This window comes from Bos indicus x Bos taurus, chromosome 6 (assembly GCF_003369695.1).
Source record: "Bos indicus x Bos taurus breed Angus x Brahman F1 hybrid chromosome 6, Bos_hybrid_MaternalHap_v2.0, whole genome shotgun sequence".
Lineage (NCBI taxonomy): Eukaryota > Metazoa > Chordata > Mammalia > Artiodactyla > Bovidae > Bos > Bos indicus x Bos taurus.
Genome location: NC_040081.1, coordinates 59,053,927 through 59,079,178, shown reverse-complemented (window position 1 = coordinate 59,079,178; position 25,252 = coordinate 59,053,927). Strand labels below are relative to the sequence as shown.

Genomic DNA, 25,252 nt, shown 5'->3' with positions numbered 1-25,252 from the left:
ACCCTTGTCTCCTTCATTGGCAGGCAGATTCTTTACCATTGAGCCACCAGGGAATTCCCTGCATTTGCTTTTTAAATCATATATTTAAAAAGGAGTTACAAATCAGAAGCTCAGTAATGCTGGCCTTATATTTTAGCTTTGTTACCTTTACCAGTTTTTTTTTTTATTTCTTACGGTTTCAAGATACTGTTTAGTGTTCTTTCATTCCTACCTGAAGGACTGAGTTTGGTATTTTTGCAAGACAGGTCTACTAAAAGCAAACTCCATTAACCTAATGCTAAATTTTCCTTTACAGTAGTCTTTTAAAACATATATATATACTATAGGCAAAGAAGTACACACAGATTATCTTCAAGTGATTTTTTTCTCTTCTTGATAGAGTAAAGCAGTAAGTCCATGGTGGTTGCCTAAAAAATCATCATGGGAACTTAATAATAGATTTTGATTCTAGATTTGGCAATGTAAGTTCCTCAGATGATTCTAATCTTCATCCCAATTTACTTAGAAATTCAGGTGTCACCAGACACTTTATGTATTAAATGACTATAAAATAAATAAGCGGAAAACAGAAAAATGATTTGAAATGTGACTGTTTCGCTGAATTACTCGTTATATGCACACCAGTCTCATAACACATGAAATTCAGAGTTATGTCACAGTAGAATTACATATGAGCCCTAGGTCATAGGATAAATAGCTTACAAATGGTCAAAATGGCAAGACTATGCTGTATGCTGGTTTGCTCGTCATTGCTGGATATTAATACACATTATATTATCTAAATGTTTATTAAATACCTATAGAATGACTCTTCATATGTATGCCTCATGAAACTGTCAGGCTTTCTCATATTAAGCTATATGTTCATGTTTGTTATTTGTGATGTTATATCCTATTTTAATTGAATGTTATTAACAAGATATTTCTATTAATCATTAGAGTTTTATTCTTTGTATACTCGAACAACAGAACTTCCCAGTAAACTATTTTATCCACTCAGCAAAAGAACCTGCAATTAGTCTCTTTATTAAGTGAATATGTTTCATTTAGGTGCCTCTGGTTCATGCTTGAAGTTTTAATGACAAAAAATGAAAATAATAGCCATGCCTTTATGAAAAAGATGGCAGAGAATATCAAGCTAACAAAAGATGCCCAGTCTCCAGATGAATCCAAGACAAATGAAGTAAGATATATATTAGGCCAGTGACTATTAAGAAATTACACGGAAAAAGCAATGTGACCCTTGTCCCACTTGTTTTTCCTGTTGTATAATAAATAGATTACAGAATGCTTATAAAAATATATGCTTATAGTTTATAAATATATGTACTTTTTCTTCTATTACATTGAATTCTAATTTTTGAAGACTGTTTATTACTCTGAAAAAGATACTAAAATATGTACAGAGCATGGGGATAAGAACTAGTGGAATTTATAACTATGCTATCTTAAGAACTAGTAAGTGTTACAGACCAGTAGATATTCTTGTATGTTTCCTTTAGTTTGTTGTTTTTAATGCATACTTGGCATTCATGTTAAAGTAAAATGAAGGGGACTTTTTTGTTCTTGTTACTAGGAAGTTACATCAGAAGAAGTGCCAGAGACAACATGCAGAATGTTCAAGGAATAAGCAATAGCCCCATATTACTGTGTTGATTCCATGTTGGGTAAAACTGGTACCTGTGCTTATTTTGCCCTCCTGAAAGTTAACGTGATTTGTTCCCTCCCTAGAAACTTTATACAGTGTGTGATGTGGCCCTGTGCGTGATAAATAGTAAAAGTGCTTTGTGCAATGCAGAGTCACCAAAGGATCCAGTCCTGCCAGTGAAATTTTTTACACAACCTGAAAAGGTAACTTTCTTCTCTTCATTTTTCTACTGTACTGAACTTGTTTAAATTTGTTACTGTCATCCTGGTGGCAAATACTAGACTGTCTTAACTACAAAGTAAAAAAAAAATACCTCTGTGAGTTTATCAAGAAAGGGGAGACTGTCTTCCAAAGCCTGAAAAATATCATTCTCACCTTACAGAGTAGAGAATACAAATCAAGCTTGGTGGTGGTGTTCCTATGTGAGCTATTCCTTCTGGATATTTCTAATATGTAAGAGGAATTTTCAAATTTCTTAAATTGTTTTCATCTCATCCTGTTAAAACACTGTTAGTATTTTTTCAGACAAGAAATAAAATGGTAGAGTGTAAATTATATACATCTATATATGAAATAAAGTATCAGTATGAATGGAATTGGTCTTGGCAATTGACAGACCTGGATTCGAAGTTAACAGACTTCCCCGGCGGCTCAGCCGTAAAGGATCTGCCTGCAATGCAGGAGATATGGGTTTGATGCCTGGGTCATGAAGATCTCCTGGAGGAGGAAATGGCAACCCACTCCAGAATTCTTGCTGGGAAAATTCCATGGACAGAGAAGCCTGGTAGGCTAGTCTGTGGGGTCACAGAGAGTCAGACACACAGCTAAACCACTGAACACGCACCCAAGTTAACTCTTCTAAGCTTCAATTTCTTCATCTCTAAAATGCAGATGATGATAATACCTGTGAACTATTACTAATATGCCTAGGTCTATAAGAGTTAGTCAAAAGGAAGCGTTAATTAGTGGTATTGTTAATAATGGGGCTTCCCAGGTGGCTCAGTGGTAAAGAATCCGCCTGCCAATGCCGGAGACGTGGGTTCTATCTCTGTGTTCAGAAGACCTCCTGGAAAAGAAAATAGCAACCCAGTCTAATATTCTTGCCCTGGAAATCTCATGGACAGAGGAGCCTAGCAGGCAGTCCATGGGGCTGCAAAAGAGTAGGACCTAACTTAGTGACTGAACAATAATAATAACATTATTAATAATACATAGTACATTTATTCTGCTAGCAACAAATGAAGTTTTCCACGTAAGTAAATTTTTCAGCCAACTAATAGCTCTTTAAATTTTTCCAGCTAATTTGGATTTTAAGACTTTTTTTTTTTAACAGATTGCATTTTATTTATTATCCACTTTAAGGTGACATTTTGAAGTTTTAACTTTCCTGTTGTTTGTTTTTTTAAAAAAATCAATATTTTTAATGGAAAAAATATGGCATTTAAAAATTTCAACAAAAATTTGTATCCAGTTTTCTTTAATGATCTAGTACTCAGAATTTATGCCTGGTTTTAATAGGAATAATAAAGATTGCAAAGTTACTTGCCTTCTAATTGAATTTACTGGTCTTTATAAATACTCCTACATGAGCTCTTGAATTTAAATTTACTTTATTGCTGACCCAGGGCTATTATGACTAGAATAGTACCTATATAGAATTTACATACAGTAGTAGTCCTGTCATCGAGAATTTAAGTTGCTGTTTGTTACTATCTCATTCTAATTGATTTTTGTTTTGATATGAAACTTAGAATGTTTTTAGCCTTCATAATAATACTTAGAGTTTCCATTTTCAGTGAGCATCTTGCCTCATTTCCTTTTCTAATATACTGCTTTTAATATGGTGTAAGTTCAAACACAAGAAAATTAGGGATATTAAGATCATGAGCCTAGTGATATTATAGTATATCTTGATGTAACATTTATTTTGGCTGTATAAAAGCCTTTGTAAGGAAGAAAAGAAAGATACAGCCTTGCCTAGACTTCATATCGAAAGTATGATTTCTTCATAGGCACATTTAAGCCATTTTGTTCTTTTCTATGACACTAGTGTGAAGGTCAACTTAGTAAAAGAAAAAATAATTTTTAAGGTGATTACTTAGAAATGATGAACATCCGGATGATAACAGATCATTTGGCTTCTGTGTCTTGTGGTTTACTCGTGCTATTCCCAGGGTAATTAACAGAGAGAGCCACCACATGATCAGATTGAACTCTTTAAGTTTTGTATAGATATAACTTGTAAGAAAGTATCATCAGTGTCCACGTTTGGTTTAAATTCATTTATTAACTAGTTAATATCACTGCTGCCCAAGAACATTATGATCGCCTTTATTAGATTTTGATGGTGTATTTACCTTTATGATTTGCAGTCTACTTATGGTTCTAAGAAACAAAATATTTTTAATTAAAGTAAAAGATTTTTTTTGTTTCAGTAAGGATAATTTTCTTGAGGGTTCCCTGGTGGCTCAATGGTAAAGAATCCACTGCCAATGCAGGAGAAAGGAGTATGATCCCTGGACTGGGAAGATCCCCTGGAGAAGGAAATGGCAATCCACTCCAGTATTTTTGCCTGGGAAGTCCTATATACAGAGGAGTCTGGGTGAGCTACCATCCATGGATTTGCAAAAGAGTCAGACACAACTTAGCAACCAAACAAAAACAGTTTTCTTGAGATCCTATGTGGGGTTCTTTTAGTGAGTATTAAGTGCCTGATATATGCTTAGTACCATTTTGGGTGCTTTGGGAGCACAGAAGTAAATTCCCTGGTAGTGCAGTGGTTAAAGAGTCTGCACGTCCATTGCAGGGGGCCTGTGTTCAACCCTTGGTGGGAAAGATCCCACATGTGTGACACAGCCAAAAAAGGAAGTAAATTTTATAATAGAGTGTAGGTGAACACAGTTCATTGAGTAAACTGGAAACTAATAGAAGAAGTATGTTTTATTTTAAATGTGATTTAAGGGAATTCCTTGGTGATCCAGTGGTTAGGATTCCATACTTTCAATGCCAATATCCTGGATTCAGTCCCTGGTCAAGGAACTAAGATCCCACAAGCCATGTGGCATGGACAAAAACAAAAAGTAATTTGCCTAATTTATCTCTAAATTTGACTAAGTCTTGTGTGTCACTTGATTTAATTTTAAAACTAAACTTATGGTATGGTTCATGAAATAATGCTTTGATGATTTGATAGATTTCGTAGCATAAATGAACCTGTTACTGTAAGGCATAATGCCTGAAAAGTCTTTTATGAACAATAAAAATATGCATGTTCACTTTTTTTTTTTGATAGGACTTCTGTAATGACAAGAGTTATATTTCAGAAGAGACAAGAGTACTTCTGTTAACAGGAAAGGTATTATATACTAGATAATTGGGGGATCTTTATCTCCTGTGCATATTACTGCTAACCTTTAAACATCCCTCAGGTTTTATGGTTCCTGATTCTTAGACATCATGTTGTGGATTGTAGCATCTAAAGCATTTGTTCTCTTGGACTTTTTTCTGCCATGAACCATTTTTGAGTTAAAACCATGTGTCCTCATCAGTACGGATAGGGTTCAAGTTATTTAGAATTCACAAAGCAAATTTCCCTGAAAAATGATATAATAAATTTAGATGTGTAAGAAAAAAGAAATAATTTTAAAGTATTAATAAGTTAGTTTATATCCTATAAAGGTAATATGCTATCTAAAAGGAAAAAGGAAATTTAATATTTAATAAAGAATCTAAACTGTTAAAACTATATACACTCAGTAGTTTTTTATCTGTAAGGCATTACTATGTCTTACTCAGTATGTATTTCACTGTGTTTTAGGGGCACTTTTTATTTTAATTGAATAATAAAGAATAATTAAATAGTGCATAGTTGTGGTTTTTTTTGCATAGTTATTTTTAAAAGAAGTAATACTTCTGACTTCAAATTATGTTCAGACACAGTATTAAAGAATTATCATTTCTAATAAATTTAGGATTTAACTTCCCAATAACAACTGTCTTAACAATTCCTGGGCTTAAGCAGAACAATAATCCCTTACATGTGTATAAATTTATATGTATTCCTTTTAGTAAGGTATAAAATAACATGCATATATGTAATTTCTAGCCAAAACCTGCTGGAGTACTAGGTGCTGTAAACAAGCCTTTGTCAGCAACGGGAAGGAAACCATATGTTAGAAGCACTGGAGCTGAGACCGGAAGCAATATTAATGTAAATTCAGAGCTGAACCCTTCCACCGGAAATCGACCAAGGCAATTTTTTTTCTTCAGTTGTTTTTGTTATGATCACTCACTACTTGATACATCTTTCAATTCCTTTTCTTAAAGCACATCACAAAAATGGACTTTAGGGAACATCTTAGTAAAAAACATACTGCTGAATTTTAGTATAATTAATGATGGTAATTGAGTGTGTATTACACTTTGGGAAACCATTTAGGATTCTAAATGTATAGAAAAGTTAAATAAAAAAAAAAGAATTTGTAGTACAGTAAAACTAATTTACTTGGAAGTGTGTGTGTATATGTGCAAATTTAACACTTAGGAAAACTGAAAATATAACTCTTTAAACAAATTTATTTATATGCTTTTTAACTCGAGATTTAGTATAGCATGAATAAAGATAACATTGTTAATAACATTTGCCACTTATTGTTAAAGATTCCATGTTTAACATGTCAGGTGTTTACTGTCTTAGCTACTGCATAAAAATTTCCACCTGACCCTACTCTTACAAACACTGAATAATGAGGCTTTTAAAGATTTTATTCTGATTCATGATATTTTAAGAATAAATTCAACTGGTAGTGTTTTAAACACATTTTTAGCAGTAGAATCCAAAGATATAAAAATATTAACGTGGGGCATCTGTGGTTTACGTGGATGGTGGGCGTCAAACACCTCTCCCGTGGCCTTTTCTAGCAGCCCCCTGTCTTACAGAAATAATTAAGAACACAGACTGAAGAAAATGATAGTCTTAATCTGCTGTACTTTTGCTTGGTTTTAGCGTTTTCCACCCCAGCAGATAGGCTTATAGAAGAGTTATGTTGTTTGTTTCTTGACAACTAATCTATCAGGTGACTTTAGGCAGTCATTTCTTTCTTAGATTAGTAAGGTTAAGTGGAAATCAGTAACTTGGTGTAATAGGGCAGTAGGCTGTAGCCACAGATATGAGTCTTGCTAACTTGGCCAGCCTTCTAAGCCAGTCTAAGCCTCCTGTTTTCTTATTGGTATAGAGAGAGAGTAAAGTTTGTATTCATGTGGTCAAATGAAGAAGCTTTGGTTTGTTTTTCTTCAACAGGGAACAGAGTTCAGAGGCAGCAGAAACTGGTGTTAGTGAAAATGAGGAGAACCCTGTAAGAATTATTTCTGTCACACCAGTAAAGAATATTGACCCAGTAAAGAATAAGGTAAATTTTTAAATTTAATGAGTTTCTCCCATGGAGATTCTTACTACAGTTTCATGACAGGAGTGAAAAACCCACGGTCAGTACATTAATGTATACTACATACTATACATGTGTGTACCTATGCTTACTGTGCTTTCTCTCTCCAGAAATGATTCTGTGTTCACTTTCTTCATTTAACCAGAGCTTGTGTGTCACCCATAATGGTATCCTTCTACCGCACTACTTTTCCCAGTGCCTTGAAAGAATAGGACCTGAGGGGTTTTGAGATCTTGTTTTCAAATACTTCACTGACTCCCGCCAGAGATCAACACTTCTTGTTTGTTTAAGTTAAACTTATGAGCTAGCCATAATGTTTGAGTTTTTATGTATTTAACAGCTGCATTCTTTCTTTGATGGTGGATCTTTTATCTATAGCTCCCAATATTCTTAATTTTTTGGCAGGATAGAAAGGAATGTAACATTGGTAGGAGGATAACTTTCCTCAGTTGGAATAGTATAAGAATAGTAATATTTTTTTTCCGTAGAATCATATTTTTGACATACTTTTTTTACACACCATATATTTATGGTATTTATAAGATGTTTTAGGAATTACCCTCAGGTACATAAAATATAGGACTATACAGTCATTCCACAGTAGCTGAACCTTTCCTATCGAAACTCGTTGTCTGAACTCAAACTGAACAGATAGGGGTTTTTCTTTTTTAATGCCCTTATCCTTTTTTTTTTTTTTTTAACTTTACAATATTGTATTGGTTTTGCCATATATCAACATGAATCTGCCACAGGTATACACGTGTTCCCCATCCTGAACCCTCCTTCCTCCCCGTACCATCCCTCTGGGTCGTCCCAGTGCACCAGCCCCAAGCATTTATATACATATTTATTTATTTATTTGGCTACATTGAGGCTTGGTTGAGGCATGCAAGCTTAGTCACCCTGTGGTATGTTGGATCTTAGTTCCCTGACCGGGGATCGAACCTGCATCCCCTGCAGTGGAAGGTGGGTTTTTAACCACTGGACACCAGGGAAGTCCTGATAAGGTTCATTTTTTGGTCAGTCTCTCACTGTCCATACTCCGTGCTCTTTGCTAGCTGAACTTCACTATGTCAGTAGATTCAGGGAACCTCTCAAAGGTGTTTGAATTCAGAAGCCAATAGATTTAGATATTGTGGGATCTTTTTATAGAATTAAATATTCAGCATAAACATGCTTCGATTCAGAAATGCATATTGTTACAGATACTTAGTTAAACATGCTTGTCATGTGTATTAAGAGGTAGTACAGAGATGCAAATGTTTAACTAGTACAAACGGCTAATCTATAACCTTCCCAACCTCTGTGGTAAAATTGTATAAAAGATAAATTGGATATTTAAATTCTAATTTTTGAGGGGCCAAAATGTGACTTCGCTTGACCTGTAATATTATATTGTTTTGTTCCAAACCCTGTTTTAACTTTTTCATACTTCCAAAGAATGTTTTAACGATTCAGTGTTGCCTAAAGAGACATGTCGTGTTTTGGCAAAAGCCTGATAGCTTCCCAGTCAGATCTCCCATAAATTGATATGATCATTTCTTTCCAGGATCTGGTCCTCAGTCTTGCATGCTCAAAACAGTGTGTTGCTAGTATATTAAAAGAAGATATGATCTAAGGGAGTGTTTCTTGCTAACCCGTTTCTCGAAGAGGTTGATATGTAAACCAGTTAATTAGTTATATAAATAAAAACTATCCAACAAGTTGGATATGTATGTTTACAGATCAGAACATTTTCTATTATTCACTCAGTGAGAGAAATCAAATTGTAATATGAAGAATGAATACGAGAGGTGGTTAAAAGAAGTAAGATACTAACATTCCACGGATGCAGGCAAGCAGTACTGCCAGTGTTGCCCTTTAGAGTCTTTCTTCATGCCTGTAGCTGACTGTAGGCATGACTATGCCTTCATGCCTCTTCATTTGGTTTTTGCATGAGTTTGTTATCCATATGCACATATACATAATGTTCATAAATATGTAAATATGATCATGTACATGACTTTTAATACAGTCTTTTTTTCCCTATTAAACAGCCTTATCTTGTGTGTTCAAATTTTTCTCTCCAGAGTTATCATTTTCTTACTTGTATACACATAAATCCTTTCCCCCTTCTTTGTTAGTGCAAACAATGTTGCATTAAACTTACTGGTGATTTTTTTTCTAGGGGCTGAGTTCTAGTAGTGGGATTGCTGGGTCAAGTAGTAAAATACTAGAGATTTTAGATATTTCCATATTGTTTTCTCAGAAAGTTAGAACACCTGACATTTCTACTAAGCGGGTACTTTTTTCTCTACATATCCACCATCAGCAGGTTTTATAGTTCTTTTGAATCTTTTTCTGTTTAAAGTATCAAAACTAATACCCCACTATTGTTTTAATTTTATATTTACTTTTGTTGACCATTTGGATGTACTCTTATGTGAATTGCTTGTTCATATTTGCCCTTTTTTAAATTATCTGTTTTGTTTTTTTTTTTCTGGCCATGCCGCACAGCTTGTGGGAACTTCACTAACTAGAGATCAAACCCAGGCCACCAGGGAACTCAGTAACTCAACTTCTGATGCTGTAGTAGTTATACCTTCTCGTTAACACTCTTGCTTCCTTCTGATCTAGTCACCCAATATAGCACCCAATGTGATCTTTTTAAAAAGATAATTTGGATTCTGTTTGCCCTCTATTTAAAGTCAGTGACTTTTATTATGGACAGAGGACCTTGGTGGGCTACAGTCCATGGGGCCACAAAAGAGTCGGACACAACTTAGCAACTATACAACAACAACTTTTATTAGCACTGAAAATAAAATCAGATTTCTTAAAGGTCCCATAAAGCATTCATGATCTGGCCCATGCTTGCTTCTCCTGCCATACACCAGTCTCACATCACTTCAAGTTACTTAATCTTCCAAGCTCTGTCCTTCTTTGGGTGCTTCATGCTGCCTCTTGCATCTGTCTAGAACACTTTACTTTCCACATGGTAAGCCTTGCTCTGATACTGTTATTCCCCAGAATAATCAAATTGGTGTTTCCTTTTATTTATTTATTTATTTTTTCCTGAATTCCCCTTTCTTTAATGTCTTTAGCACTTAGGGTAATCTGTACTTAAATGTTTGTTTACTCTTTAAAAAAGATTAATCATCTATTATGCTCATCTGTTGAGGACCAGAACAGTATCAGTTTTGTTCCCCAATCTATGCACAGCAGCCACTACATGTAATAGACACTAAGTTGAGTGAATGGTTTCTACTTCAGGTTTAACCACACTTAGTCATCTTTATTGGCCTTTTTATTTTGCCCAGGAATCACCATCTTTCACCAGGTGACTTTGCATATCTCTGTCTAATCCGCTGTATACTGTTCAACAGTTTACCCTGTGTGGACCACCTTACTCTTTTTCCTTCATGTATTATCTGTTCTCTTAAGATAAAGTTTACTTTAATGTTTTAAATCCTCAACATGAAAACACTGATTTTTGGATTTTCTAACTTAAGATACTATTTTCATGAGTTTTCATTTAAGTAAATTATCTTGAAACATGAAAGATTTATATGTGTTTCCCAGTCATTCTGAAAACATTTTGAGGGGAAATGAAAGTTAATTAACTGAAAAGATATAGTCTTAATTTTTTGGATGATGATAGTGGTCCTTTGTTTCCCTTGAATCAATTCAAATTATTACAGTTGATTCCTAAATTTCATTTGTATAAAGGTCACTTTCATCCTGAAAACTATTATTCCTCCTAATGTCTGTTATGTCTGTTACACTAAAATCGAATTTTATTAGCTTAAACATTTTAGATGACAATATGTATGCCAAACTAGAAGGAGGAAAAAAAAGAGAATGTTCAGGAAGAAGTAGGTTAATGACCGATCCAATAAGAAGAGACAAAAGTTTGAATGAATGAGTGAAGTGAGATGATAAAGAACTTTCTGTTACAGAACTATGAAAATTATTATAGTTAGACGCATCATAGAGAAAGAAAATAACATTGAATTATGAAAATATCCTCCCTGCTTTTGAAAAGTTGTAGCATTAAGAACATACTAGCAATAAAAAGGACGTTTTTATTTAAAATGAGTGTGAAAGAACAGCTGAGTAGGTTTTCTCATGTAACTGCCTGTACCATTTAATACATATTTACTGAGTATAATATATGCCACGCACTATAGTTAGATACGGAGAAGGCAATGGCACCCCACTCCAGTACTCTTGCCTGGAAAATCCCATGGATGGAGGAGCCTGGTAGGCTGCAGTCCATGGGGTCACTAAGAGTCGGATACAACTGAGCGACCTCACTTTCACTTTTCAGTTTCATGCATTGGAAAAGGAAATGGCAACCCACTCCAGTGTTTTTGCCTGGAGAATCCCAGGGACGGGGGAGCCTGGTGGGCTGCCATCTGTGGGGTCGCATAGAGTCGGACACGACTGAAGCAACTTAGCAGCAGCAGCAGCATGGTTAGGTATCATGTTCAGTCCTTACCCTTAAGGAATTTACATTCCTCGTGGGACATAAGCAGTGAGTTAGAAACCCTGAAATCCCAACTCCTAAAATACTTGCAGAATGCTTCTTCTAGTCAGATCAGTGATATTTAAGGAATTTCTGTTCATAAAATTGTTTTCTGCTCTTCTAGGAAATTAATTCTGATCAGTCTGCCCAGGGCAACATCAGCAGTGACCGAGGAAAGAAAAGAACAGTAACAGCAGCTGGTGCAGAGAATATCCAACAAAAAACAGATGAGAAAGCAGATGAATCAGGACCACCTGCCCCTTCAAAACCCAGGAGAGGACGTCGACCCAAATCTGAATCTCAGGGCAATGCAACCAAAAATGATGATATAAATAAACCTCTTAGTAAGGGAAGAAAGAGAGCTGCAGTCAGTCAGGAGAGCCCTGGAGGTCTGGAAGCAGGTAATGCCAAAGCACCCAAACTGCAAGACACAGCCAAAAAGGCAGCACCGACAGAGAGACAGATTGACTTGCAAAGGTAATGTACTCCATTCTTTCTGAACTTTGAGTTTAGACATTTTGTTTTATTCCTAGTTGCCATCCATAACAGCCAAATACCTAGCCATTTGGGAGTGAAAACTGCCCCCTGGTTTTCCTCAGTAAGTTATGATGGCATTTGTTTTTAATCTCATAACCTTCAGGACAACAATTTGAAGAGAGATCTCCTAAATTAGAATATGGTATTTTGGTATTTCTATTTATTAGCAAGGATATTATTATCTTGGTCTTCTTCACATAGTTGCATGGGGTTTACTAAATATAAACGGCTACTTTTTTGATACAGAAGTCCCAGAATGGAGTAAATAGATGTCATGACACATGAACAAGTATATCTTGCTCTTTAATTCCACTTGTTATAGTAAACTTTAATATACGTCAACAACTTACTTCTCTCCCCTACCCTTCCCAATGAGAATAACCTCACAGCTGCTCGTCTTTGATCATGTTTGGGTTAGGTTTTTAAATTAACATTTATGAAATTCTGAAGTTTTGGGTTATTAAATTTGTTATATTTTAAATGTCTCTAAGTACCTTTTCAGCATCTAATAGCAGCTGATCCAGGCCCAAATCTGACTAAGTAATGGGTGTTTCTTATACTCACTTCCAGTTTTATGGACTAAAAGTAGAAAGCCAATATTGGGGGCAAATTTTCTTATTTTCTCCTCAAACCTGGACCTTTGACCTGTAACAACATACTTAACATTGGCCTCCTTATCTTCATCAGTAAGACAATATGATAATACCTTCCCCAAAGGATTGTTCTAAGAATTAAATGGATCATTAAATAGAAAGCACTTAACAAAATGCCTTTTGTAGAATAAATGCTCAGTAATTAACCACTGTTTTGAATTCTAGTTGCTTTACCCCTTAATATATTTTTAGTTATGCAAAAACTGAAGAAATTTCATTGGAAAAGATAGCCAGAATTCTCTAAAGGGTTTCTAGAATTCTGGCTTTTCCTCACCTGCATAAAATACTACTGATCTCACACCCAGGCCACCTGAGCCACCTGATCTTATCTGTCACAAGCTGTCCTTTTGCCATCTAACCAAAATATCCATGAACCCTGAAATATACTTGAACCCTGAAAATATTTTCAGTAGCAACCAACCTTGTCTCTGAAATTGAGCATTGTAAAACCCATTGCTCTGCTTTTAGTTACACCATTGCCCCCAAAGCATTAAACAAACCCAACAAAAATGGCTTACATGCCAGAAACTGCTCTTGATTTAAAATGGCTTTGGGCCTTCTGAAAAATCTTAAAATATCTCTTTTAAGAGTGAAAAGATACCTTAGAAGTCTTAAGTATGCTAGTTAGTAGATTGGTTGGGCGATGTGTTACACACAATACAAAATTCTTTGTGACAGTGTTCATGATAGTACTTCAGTAGAATAAATACTGTGCACTTATCTTAGAAACTTCTGATTGATTTATTAACTATTAATTCATGGCTAACAAAACATGGAAGGACATTCTGAAACTTTCTGCCAGGCTTCCTTTTGTCTTTTCCATTCTTTCCTGAATCTAATACACAACTCTGCCCTTAAATTCTAGCATTATGACTTTTGTTTGGAAACCTAATTACTCCAGAAACTCTATATTACTCACGATATCCTCTTGCATAGAAATAAACGCATTATAGGCAGATGAGTATTGCTCTTTACACTTCTCATTTGTTCTTCTAACAAATACAGACAGATTAGACTGCCATCGTTGTGCTGGGTGTTGGCAATACATAAGTATCCAAAATAGATAGATTCTTGCCCTCCAAGAATATACTTCCCAGCCAGAAGAGAGCAGAAAAACTTTCACTGTAGGTCTATTGACTGATAAAAACATAAGAATTATTTTTATTACTACATAAAGCAGTGAAATTCTGACTCATGCTACAATATGGATGAACCTTAAAGACATTCATTATGCTAAGTGAAATAAGCCAGACCCAAAAGGACAAACAGTGTATGATTCCACTTACATGAAATCCTAGAGTAGTCCAATTAAATTCATAGAGGCAGAATGAGGTGGTTGCCAGGGGATGGGGGTGGGGGACTAGGCATTGCTGTTTAATAGATACGGCATTTCAGTTTGGGAGGATGAAAATATTCTATTAAAATATTAATCCTAATATTGTTTATTAGGTTGTGCAAAAGTAATTGCAGGTTTGTGTTATTGAACTCTGCTCTTTGATATTCATATACATTCTTAAATAAATGTATTTATGTTTTACATCATTTTAATGTGCATTTCTTGCCTTTTTTTTTTTTTTTTGCTAATGACATTGCATTTATTGTAGACTGTAGAAATGATGTTAGACAAAAAGCAAATTCAAACGATTTTAAGTTCAAAATGGGTTGTAAAACAGCGGAGACAACTCACAAAGTCAACAACACACTTGGCCCAGGAACTGCTAATGAACGTACAGTGCAGTGGTGGTTCAAGAAATTTTGCAAAGGAGACAACAGCCTTGAAGATGAGGAGCATAGTGGCAGGGCATCAGAAGTGGACAATGACCGGTTGAAAGCAATCATCATAGCTTATCCTCTTGCAACTACACAAGAAGTTGCCGAAGAACTCGCCGTCAACCATTCTACGGCTGTTTGGCACTTGAAGCAAATTGCAAAGGTGAAAAGGCTCGATAAGTGGGTGGCTCATGAGCTGACTGCAAATCAAAAGTTGTCGTCATTTTGAAATGTCATCTTCTCTTATTCTATGCAACAACAAGGAACCATTTCTCAGGTTATTGTGACAGGCGACAAAAAGTGGATTTTATTTGACAACTGGCAACGACCAGCTCAATGGTTGGACCAAGAAGAAGCTCCAAAAGCACTTCCCAAAACCAGACTTGCACAAAAAAAAGGTCATGGTCACTGTCTGGTGGTCTGCTGCTCATATTCAGCTTTCTGAATACTGGCAAAGCCCTTACATCTGAGAAGTATGCTCAACAATCGATGAGATGCACTGAAAACCACGATGCCTGCAGCCAGGATTAGTCAACAGAATGGTCCAGTTCTCCCTGACAGTTCTCCACCACACATCGCAAAACCAACACTTAAAAAGTTAAACAAATTGGGCCATGAAGTTTTGCCTCATTCACCATATTCACCTGACCTCTCACTGGTTGACTACTACGTCTTTAAGCATCTCTACAGTTTTCTGCAAGGAAAATGCTACCACAGCCAACAGGAGGCAGAAAATGTTTTCTAAGAGTTTGTTGAATCCTGAAGCACGAATTTTTACATACAGGAATAAACTCATTTTTTGTTGACAAAAATGTGTTAGTTGGGAAAAAATGTGTTGGTTCCTATTTTGATTAATAAAGATGTGTTTGAACCTAGTTATAATGATTTAAAATTCAAGGTCTGAAACCACAATTACTTTTGTACCAGCCTAATAGAGATAAATGGCAGTGATTGTACAACAGTTTAAATGTACTTAATGCACACCAAACTGTGTACATAAGAGTGATTAAAATTGTAAATTTTATGTTACATATTTTGTTTCACTTAAAAAATTGTTACAGAAGACTGATAATAGTTAACACTAATACACTGCTTATTATTAGTCAGGCTCAATTCTAAACTCTTTGTTAACCTATTAAGTGCTTAAAACTTCGCTACATGGGTAAGTACTGTCATTATCCCTAGTTTATAAAGAGGAAGAAATCCAAGAATAGAGAGTCCGCGCAGCTTTTGGTCCCTTTGCTTACATGAATAAGCAAAGTAGAGAGGCAGGATTAAAACCAGACATTGTCACTCTGGAGTCCATATTATATTGTCCTATTAAGGTAAAATTTAGTCTTAATTCTATGAGTACTATACATGCATACAAAACTAGTTTAATAGAGGATACTTTGAAAAGACTTTATAACTAATGTAGTTTATATATGTGAAACTTTATTCCATAAAGTGGAAAATGTTTGCATACAGTTAATTTTTAAAATTATTACATAAGAAGCTAGTTTATTAAAATAATCATAGTTTAAATCAAACAAAAACTATAGTCACCTTTTAAACCTATTTCAGAATTCATGCAGAGATAAGCCCTGGCATTATCAGCTTTAGAGAGGGAGAAAACCAAGGGAGAGATCAGATGTTCTTGAAAGTGCCAAACTTAAATGAAGCACGTAACACTATGAGAGCATTGAACGACTGCAGTGAATAGTAGGTGGAATAATGTGTGGGGTTTTCGGTATATTGGTAGAAATAATAGTGGTAATAGGGAAAGGTTGTTAAACGTCTATTTAAGGCAACCATCTTTATAAAGCAAGTACCTGGGGAGGGAGAAGGGTTCAGGATGGGGAACACATGTATACCTGTGGCGGATTCATTTTGATATTTGGCAAAACTAATACAATTATGTAAAGTTTAAAAATAAAATTAAAAAAAAAAAAAATAAAGCAAGTACCAACTGTATGTTAGAAATAAGGAGGTTGGACCTGAAACAGTTACTTTCCCAGGCCACCTGGTTGGTGCTACACAGAGCAGGGGTTTTGAATCCTGGTCGTGTCCCTTATTAACACTGTATTGTTAATAGAGACAGTTCCAGTTGGTAATATTTCTCCTCTAAACCATGAACATTCAGAACTCTTATTTGTTTCTCCTCTTAATGTGTAAAGAGATGTTTTAATGTGTAGCACTTCATGGCAAATAGAGGGGGGAAAGTGGAAACAGTGACAGACTTTATTTTCTTGGGCTTCAAAATCACTGCAGACAGTGACTGAAGCCACACAATTCAGACACTTTCTCCTGGCAGAAACGCTATGACAGTATATTGGTATGGGGAGGGTAGAGGGAGGGGAGTTCAGGATGGGGAACACGTGTATACCTGTGGCAGATTCATGTTGATGTATGGCAAAACCAATACAATATTGTAAAGTAATTAGCTTCCAATTAAATAAATTTATATTAAAAAAAAAAAGCAGACATCACCTTGCCAGCAAAGGTCCATATAGTCAAAGATGTGATTTTTCCAGTAGTCATGTGTGGATGTCAGAGTCCATAAAGAACACTGAGCCAGCATCGAAGAATTGATGCTTTCAAACTGGTGTTGGAGAAGACTCTTAAGAGTCCCTTGGACAGCAAGAAGATCAAACCAGTCCATCCTAAAGGGAATCCACCCTGAATATTCATTGGAAGGACTGATGCTGAAGCTGAGCTCCAATACTTTGGCCACCTGATACAAAGAGCTAACTCATTGGAAAAGACCCTGATGCTGGAAAAGACTGAGGGCAGGAGCGAAATTAGGGTGACAGAGGATGAGATGGTTGGATGGCATCACCAACTCGATGGACATGAGTTTGAGCAAGCTTCGGGAGTTGGTAAAGGACAAGGAAGCCTGATGTGCTGCAGTTCATGGGGTCACAAAGGGTCACTCTAGCAACTGAAGCACCACCACCACCAAGTAAAAGGAGTAGACACACTAAACAGAAGTTCCTTGTGACTCAGCTATTGTTCTCGCCTTTAGCTAGACAAAACACTGGTCAAAATTCTGAAGGTGCCGATTTTATTTTTATTTCATGGGAAACTCTAGCTTTCACCTTCCTGTAAGTTTCTAAACATACTTTTCATTAAGTGCAAAAATTACCTGCAATTGATTTGACATCTTAACCTGTATTTTCTGATTTGATATCTCACCTGTATTTTCCTGAGACCCAGTGAGAATCAGATACAAGTTAAAGCCACATGACTGAACAATTCAGAATACAGAGCTAATATAAACACCTTGAATCAGCCTGTTAAGATTATCAGTACACTTTCAACCATGTAATTAATAAAAGAGACAGGGTTGCCAATGCTGACAGCCATCAAGCACTGCATTTCTGAGCTAAGAATGAACCCAGAGTGGTGGTAGGATCAGGTCATTTACTGCCCTGGCAACTTGAAGTGTAGCCTAGGGTCCTTGCATTGTGGAACCAGAGCTGGGTCTGGATCACTGTGCTAAAAGTAATTTAATTTGGCCCCAGATTTTCAGCTTGAATGTAAGCCTTTGAGAAACAAGGCCGGGCATACTGTGCCTCTCTGTGACCCTAGTATCTAACTCCAGACGCTACTTTGTCAGTCTTTTTCTTTACCTTGCATTACTCTTCACACATTTTACTTAATATCTCACTTCACTGATGGTCCGTTGCTGGTCTGGTCACAACTGTCTTTACATTAACATCTGAAAAGAGCCTTTCCTGGCATTATCCTACCTCCTATATGCCATCTCTCCTTTTAGATCTGAGTGTCAGATCTCCTCAAGGTAGTCAGTCAGTCTACACTGGGTACTACTAGCATCACCTCCAGAAAACTGGCCCAATTTTATTACTTGGTATTTATACTCTTAGCGTATTTTATGATTATTAAACTTTATTGACCACATTGCCAACATCAGTGCCAACATCCACTGGATCATGGAAAAAGGAAGTGAATTCCAGAAAAACATGTATTTCTGCTTTATTGCCTATGCCTTTGACTGTGTGGATCACAATAAACTGGAAAGTTCTGAAAGAGATGGGAATACCAGACCACCCTCCCTGCCTCCTGAGAAATCTATACGCACGTCAGGAAGCAGCAGTTAGAACTGGACATGGAACAACAGACTGGTTCCAAATAGGAAAAGGAGCCCGTCAAGGCTGTATATTGTCACCCTGCTTATTTAACTTCTGTGCAGAGTACATCATGAGAAACGCTGGGCTGGAGGAAGCACAAGCTGGAATCAAGATTGCCGGGAGAACTATCAATAACCTCAGATATGCAGATGACACCACCCTTATGGCAGAAAATGAAGAGGAACTGAAAAAAATCCTCTTGATGAAAGTGAAAGAGGAGAGTGAAAATGTTGGCTTAAAGCTCAACATTCAGAAAACGAAAATCATGGCATCTGGTCCCATCACTTCATGGGAAATAGACGGGGAAACAGTGTCAGACTTTATTTTGGGGGGCTCCAAAATCACTGCAGATGGTGACTGCAGCCATGAAATTAAAAGACACATTCCTTGGAAGGAAAGTTATGACCAAAGTAAATAGCATATTCAGAAGCAGAGACATTACTTTGCCAACAAAGGTCCATCTAGTCAAGGCTATGGTTTTTCCAGTGGTCATGTATGGATGTGAGAGTTGGACTATAAAGCTGAGCGCTGAAGAATTGATGCTTTTGAACTGTGGTGTTGGAGAAGACTCTTGAGAGTCCCTTGGACTGCAAGGAGATCCAACCAGTCCATCCTAAAGGAGATCAGTCCTGGGTGTTCTAATGCTGGGAGGGATTGGGGGCAGGAGGAGAAGGGGATGACAGAGGATGAGATGGCTGGATGGCATCACCGACTCGATGGACATGAGTTTGGGTAAACTCCAGAAGTTGGTGATGGACAGGGACGCCTGGCGTGCTGTGATTCATGGGGTCGCAAAGAGCTGGACATGACTGAGTGACTGAACTGAACTGATTAACTAATTAATGAAAAGCAATTTTGAGGCCCTAGTATATTTCAGCTACAGTCTAGATGCTTTGTTTGTAACCCCATTAATCCAGCCCTATAAAGCAGGACCCTTAAGTGGTAGCTTCTGCAGCCATTTACATAGCACGGCCATCACTTACTGCAGCAAGTGCACACCCCTCTAGAATTCCTCTTATTAGGTCCTCTCACTGACAACATTGAGTAAATAATAATTTTTAGTATGATTTCTACTTACATAATTCATTTAGTAATTCGGGGTTTTGACTTGTAAACATACCTGTAGGATTTTTTAGGTCCCTTTGGATTTTTGCAATAAATGTATTCCCATCAGCTTCTGTGTGTGTGTTCCAACAAACATTCCTGTTTATATTTTGGGCTGCATTTGAAATTGTTAATTCTTTTGAGAAAATTCCTTGAATTTACTCTGTAGGTTTATAAAACTCAGCCATTTGTATACTGTAGTTGGGAAATAGTATCTGTACAACTGGACACTTAATGTTGGCCTCCTGAGTTTGAGAATGGAGGATTCACCATCTTTTCAGTTATTAGTTCACTTGTTTTTCCTTTGTTTTTAAACTATTATCCAAATGGCAAACAATCCGAAATGTTTTGCACTGAAAATGTGTTTTTTAGGTGTCCTGATTGTTTAGTATGTTTTATTTACCTTTAAGACCAAATTCTTCCATGGACAAGAAAATATCAATAAACACCCATAGAGATGCAATCCTTAAACTTGGGACATATGGGAAAACTGAATTTAAGGAATTTATCAATAGGATAACAGCAGTTTTGGATTAACGTGTTTTGTGTAGTATGCTTAGTATTAGAGTATTCAAGAATCTTGGAATATTTATTAAGCAAAGAATTTACTGATTTCCTGTGCTCCTTTGTATACTGAGAAGGTTTCCTCACATCACAAATTTATATTTTAGAAGTATCCCCTAAATATGTTTCCTTATGTATTAAACAACCATATATCAGTTCTTCAGTATTATAAAATTCAAGTGAATTTTTATCAAAATAATATGAAATTTTTCAGAAGCCAAGTGCTTGGAAGTGATGGCAGTTCACTTTGGGACATAGAACCAAGTCCAGGAAATTCTTCCAGTGACCTGGATCGTTGGTCTGTGAGAGCAGCCAGAAAGATACTGAGGACTCAGAGCTAGTCAAGGGAAGCTTCCTGAAGGTGCAGCAGGCAGTTTGTAGAGGATTCTTTGATATATTATTATATTCTATTATAACAAATTAATACTGTATAAGAATCTTAGATAACTTTTTTTGTTGTTAGCATTGTTACCTTTATAAAAGGTATATATAACATTAGGGTTTGGGAATATAAGTAAACATCCCCCTTATCTTTCTTTCCCAAGTTTGGAATCGTCAAGGAGACACAGTCTCAATGGCTGATTAAAAATGTGGAATGATAAGGAGTTTCCTGGCGGCCTAGTGATTAGGCTTCCTGGTTTTCACTGCCCTGGCCCAGGTTCAGTCCCTGGCCCAGGAACTGAGATCCTGCAAGCCATGACTTTCCACCCCACCCCCAAATGTGGGATGACATAGGCTAGGTAACTACTAGTACTTTGCCCCTAAATTGAACAAATAACCTCACACAGACCAGAACTCCAGCATGCTCAGTTTTCCCCACCTACCACTCCCTCACCCCTTAGACAGCTTTTTTCTCGTCCCAGAGAGGAGTAGATGAAGGGAGAAGAAGAAGAGACCCTATCCCATTACTTCATCCTCCAGGGGTCATAATTTTCCCTCCCTTTATGGGAAATAGAATCAATGGGAGAGTCTTCATAGCAGAATTAAACTAAATTTTCCTCCTTTTTTAGTGCACTAAAGAACAGAACTTAACTTTTTCTGCTTCTTAAATTCATTTTGCCATAGTTGTCTAATAATTTTGGAAGTATTAAAAATTATTTCAAATAGCTTTTAGTGTTTTATTGTAGTAATAAGCAAATTGGGCATTGGGTAGCAATGCTTATAAAAACTTCTTAATTGGTATTTTGTTTTTATATAGTTTAGGAAAAGATTCATAAATCAAGTAAAGTCTCATGTGAAAAATGAAAAAAATGTTTTCAGATTTTAGATAATAACTATAGAAAAGAAATTATGTATGGTTTGTTTTCCTGTTTTTATCTTACTAACATTGTTTTCTTCTACTCCTATCCCTAAGGTAAAAAGAGAAATTTATTTGCAAAGGGAGAAAATGAAGGCCAAACAGAAGCAGGCTCTAGCTTCTGCAAAAACTTGGATTCAGAATGATGTTGAACAGACAATGAAGCTAACTTCAGAACACACTTTCTGCCTTGAAAACTGAAAAAAGCTATTACTTCCTTTTTTCACATGACCACAACTCCTTTGATGGAAATGTACAGCAGAAACTCTTGAGAGAGAGGCTAAAAGCAACTCTTTTCCACCCTCCCCCCAGACTTTTCTTATGAAAAGTCAATAATTAAGCAAATTGCTTAACACTTGGTTCCAGTTCCTGCATATCTGGAGTTTAACGGCATAATACACCATTAATTTCCATGCTGCAGTCTTTATTTTAAAGAAAGTAACAGGATGTCCTTACACTGACAATGAAAATTCATCAATTTTAGAGCCAGGAATTTCCCGTGTTACACAAGAAAAAATAGAAGTCTACTGAATTAATTTTTTAGAAGAAGAGAAATCAGATTAAATGTCTTTTTTTTTTCCTTTTGGAAACTTTTATGTATAATTCTTTCTGCCTGCCTACTTTTCTGCAAAATGAGATGTACAGATTTCAGTTCCCTGCTATGAAAAGTGATGTGGTGGCAATTTTATAAATGTTGCTTTCTGATTTTTATCAGAGTGAGAAAATAATTAAAATTATTATTGATTTCATATCACTTCATATTTTGATTTCCCCTCCATTTTAGTTTAATATAATTTGCAATAAATGTACATATTGTTGTCTGTTTCATAAAGCATATCACTTTAAAGTGGTTTTTACTCCTGTGATTATGTTGGAATATTTGAAATTTTAAAGGAGTAAAAACTGTCCAGCATTTGGTTTTATAATGTTTGTCACCAGATTTTTATTATTGATGTAAAAAAAAGTCAATTCTTTTTAAATAGTTGGACTTTGGCAGCTTTGTAAGGAAAGTGGGAGGTGCTTAGGATTGCTATCAATTTCAGCATTGTGCTGTTGGGAATAAGTGTTTTGCTTTTGTCTGCCAGTCTGGGCTCCGTTTTTATGTTTTTTTTGAAGACAACTATTGCATCAATATATTGTTTCTTGGCATTGTTCAGCATAGGTAATGTGTGCACTTTTCGTGTACACATATTCATATTTAAGTTTTTTGCATAAAATAAATGCTTCTAGATGTCATATGGTAGTCTTTTTTAATCTTTTTATCACATTATGTTTTCCTGTGCAGTTTTTATGTGAAAGGGCTAAAGTTATAAAGAAACAACATGATTACAGTCAACTCTCCATTATCTATACAAAACAGTGACTATGCCTCAGGTTTTGGATTTTGCATAAAATCACATAATTAATCATAAAATTAAAGTAACAAAGCATACCGTAAGAGCTAATTCAGGAGGAACTCGAGATTGGTCCTTTCTCACCTGCCCCCACTCTCCACTTAAGCCCTTTCCCCAAAGCCCCATCTGAATGTGCTCAGTGTCCTTGCGCACACCTGGCGTGGGTTTGAGGACATAAATGTTTGTGTGATAACTTGGTCTTGACAGGCTGTAAGTCTACGTGAGATGTAAAGAGTGAACATGACCTGTGTCCAAAAAGGATGATAATGTTAAATGTAAAATTTGTTGGTAGTAAATGTCACTTAATGTTCTCATAGGTAATCAAGAGTTGGCTGTATACTGACTGACTGAAAGATGGATAATTCTCTTAAATATGCATATACACACATTTAGGTATTGGATGATGGCTAGGGAACAATGGATACCAGATATTACCTTTTAAAAGGGCAGAAAAAGTTCTACTCTTCCTTATTGCCTCTTCATAATCCTTTAGAAAGATAAGATATTGCCTCCAACATGCTGAAAAAGAATATCTATGCATAAGCATCAGAGAAGTCCCTCAAGCCATCAGTGGGCATGTTCTGTTTAGATGTTGAAGTTCTCTTAGCATCAGACAGCTTGATTCTTAAGGCCACCAATTTGCCACCAATAAAAAGCTCACTGGTAGAGGCCGCCTCTCTCTCGTCTCCTTTTAACTGACCATTCAGCATCATAGCTGACTAGATTACCTAGCGTGAAGTCATAGCTAACGTAGTGTAGCAGCCATTCCCATCAGTTATGGCTGCTTAGATTTTTGCAAGAGAGAAGTTAGCTCAAAGGATCTGGTCCATATACAAAATGTAAATGGCCCACCTTGGATTTTTTTTAATACGAAGCAAGTGTCTGGCACTAAGGGATGGGAGAGTAGGACTGAGCTGATGGGGAGGGACTTAAGGGAAATTTGTCATTTTTCCTTTGAAAAAGGAAAAAGTAAAATCTCTTAGGAATTTGGTATTCACATCTCAGAGAAATACAACACAAAGTGCAGACTTATATTTGAGAATTAATGTTAACCCTTTGTGTCTAGTTTGAAGCTTCTTGTATTTGTCTAAAACTACAAGCCAGAATTTTGTATCTCCTTTGATAAAAAGTGTGTATAATGTAAAGTAGTTTTGCATATTCTTGTGCTGCACATGGGCTGAATTTTTAAAAAATTTTTTAAAAGACTTGAAGAGAACCTTGTAATTTGTGTAAATGACAAGTGTAAAATCCTACCATAAGATGCTAAAAATATGCATTGTTTCAAATAAAACCAAGAAATGCAGCATTATATAGTAGTGTGGAACCCTGAGTATTCATGTACCCTCTTGGTATGTCGCAAGCTGATAAAATGTCTTTGCATATTTTCTGTTTAGATTCTGGACTTCGCACATCCCCATAAGGAAACAAAGGCCACCTTCAGACTTCTGACTACATGGCTTACAGTGACTGAGGGAGAATATAACAGGATGAGTTCTTACGGGCATCTGGGAAACTTTAGAAATTGTCTTTTAAGAACTTAAACGTGGCCTTCCATTGAAACTAACCTGTTGATATACCTTTTTATTGCAAATTCTGAACATGTACATTTACTTCAAAAGCTAATTCACAGAGAAAAAGCAGATTACATACATGTATGTGGAATAAGAGGTGGACAGAATGAGAAGTAAGAGAAGCTATCATGACTGGTTTCTGTACTTGACCCTCAATGGGATTGTTATTCCACACGTTGATACTTTTCATTCATATAAATAACGGTCAGTAGAAACCACTAGTGACCAAGTCTCCAGCAGTCTGACAAGAATCTTTGCAACCTGCCTAAATAATGATAGCTTTGCCTACAAGAAGCTAAAAGTTTGCTACAAGCCAGCGACAGTGGAAATGAGTATAATCAGACACTCAATCTGTAAACCAGAGCTCCAATCTTTCATTTCCATTTAAGAGTAATAATATCCTTCACTTGTGCTTATTTCAGAGTCCGACAGGAACACAAGTCAGGCAAGCGGTTGATCAGGACTTGAATTTTGGGGGAGTGATCAGGACTTCAATTTTGGGGGTATTTCTCAAATAACATTTTGTGATTAGCGCTGATTCCAACTTAAGACACTTTCCTCCCCTTCATTCTCTAGTTACTCCTTTCTCTAGGAAACATCCCATGCATCCCTCTAAGAAACAACACTGTATCC

General features: G+C 36.2%; 1 protein-coding gene across 2 annotated transcripts in view; it reads left to right on the top strand.

The window, feature by feature from the left end:
- The window catches only part of PDS5A (PDS5 cohesin associated factor A), a 134,079-nt gene extending 109,722 nt beyond the window's left edge, over window positions 1-24,357 (top strand). For both annotated transcript variants that reach the window (XM_027544309.1, XM_027544310.1), the window contains exons 27-33: window positions 1,051-1,183; window positions 1,732-1,851; window positions 4,941-5,003; window positions 5,754-5,899; window positions 6,948-7,056; window positions 11,724-12,076; window positions 21,712-24,357. In XM_027544309.1, coding sequence (XP_027400110.1) covers window positions 1,051-1,183; window positions 1,732-1,851; window positions 4,941-5,003; window positions 5,754-5,899; window positions 6,948-7,056; window positions 11,724-12,076; window positions 21,712-21,715 — 928 coding nt within the window. In that variant the 3' untranslated portion in view covers window positions 21,716-24,357. The remainder of the gene's footprint in view (window positions 1-1,050; window positions 1,184-1,731; window positions 1,852-4,940; window positions 5,004-5,753; window positions 5,900-6,947; window positions 7,057-11,723; window positions 12,077-21,711) is intronic.
- Window positions 24,358-25,252: the final 895 nt, after the last annotated feature.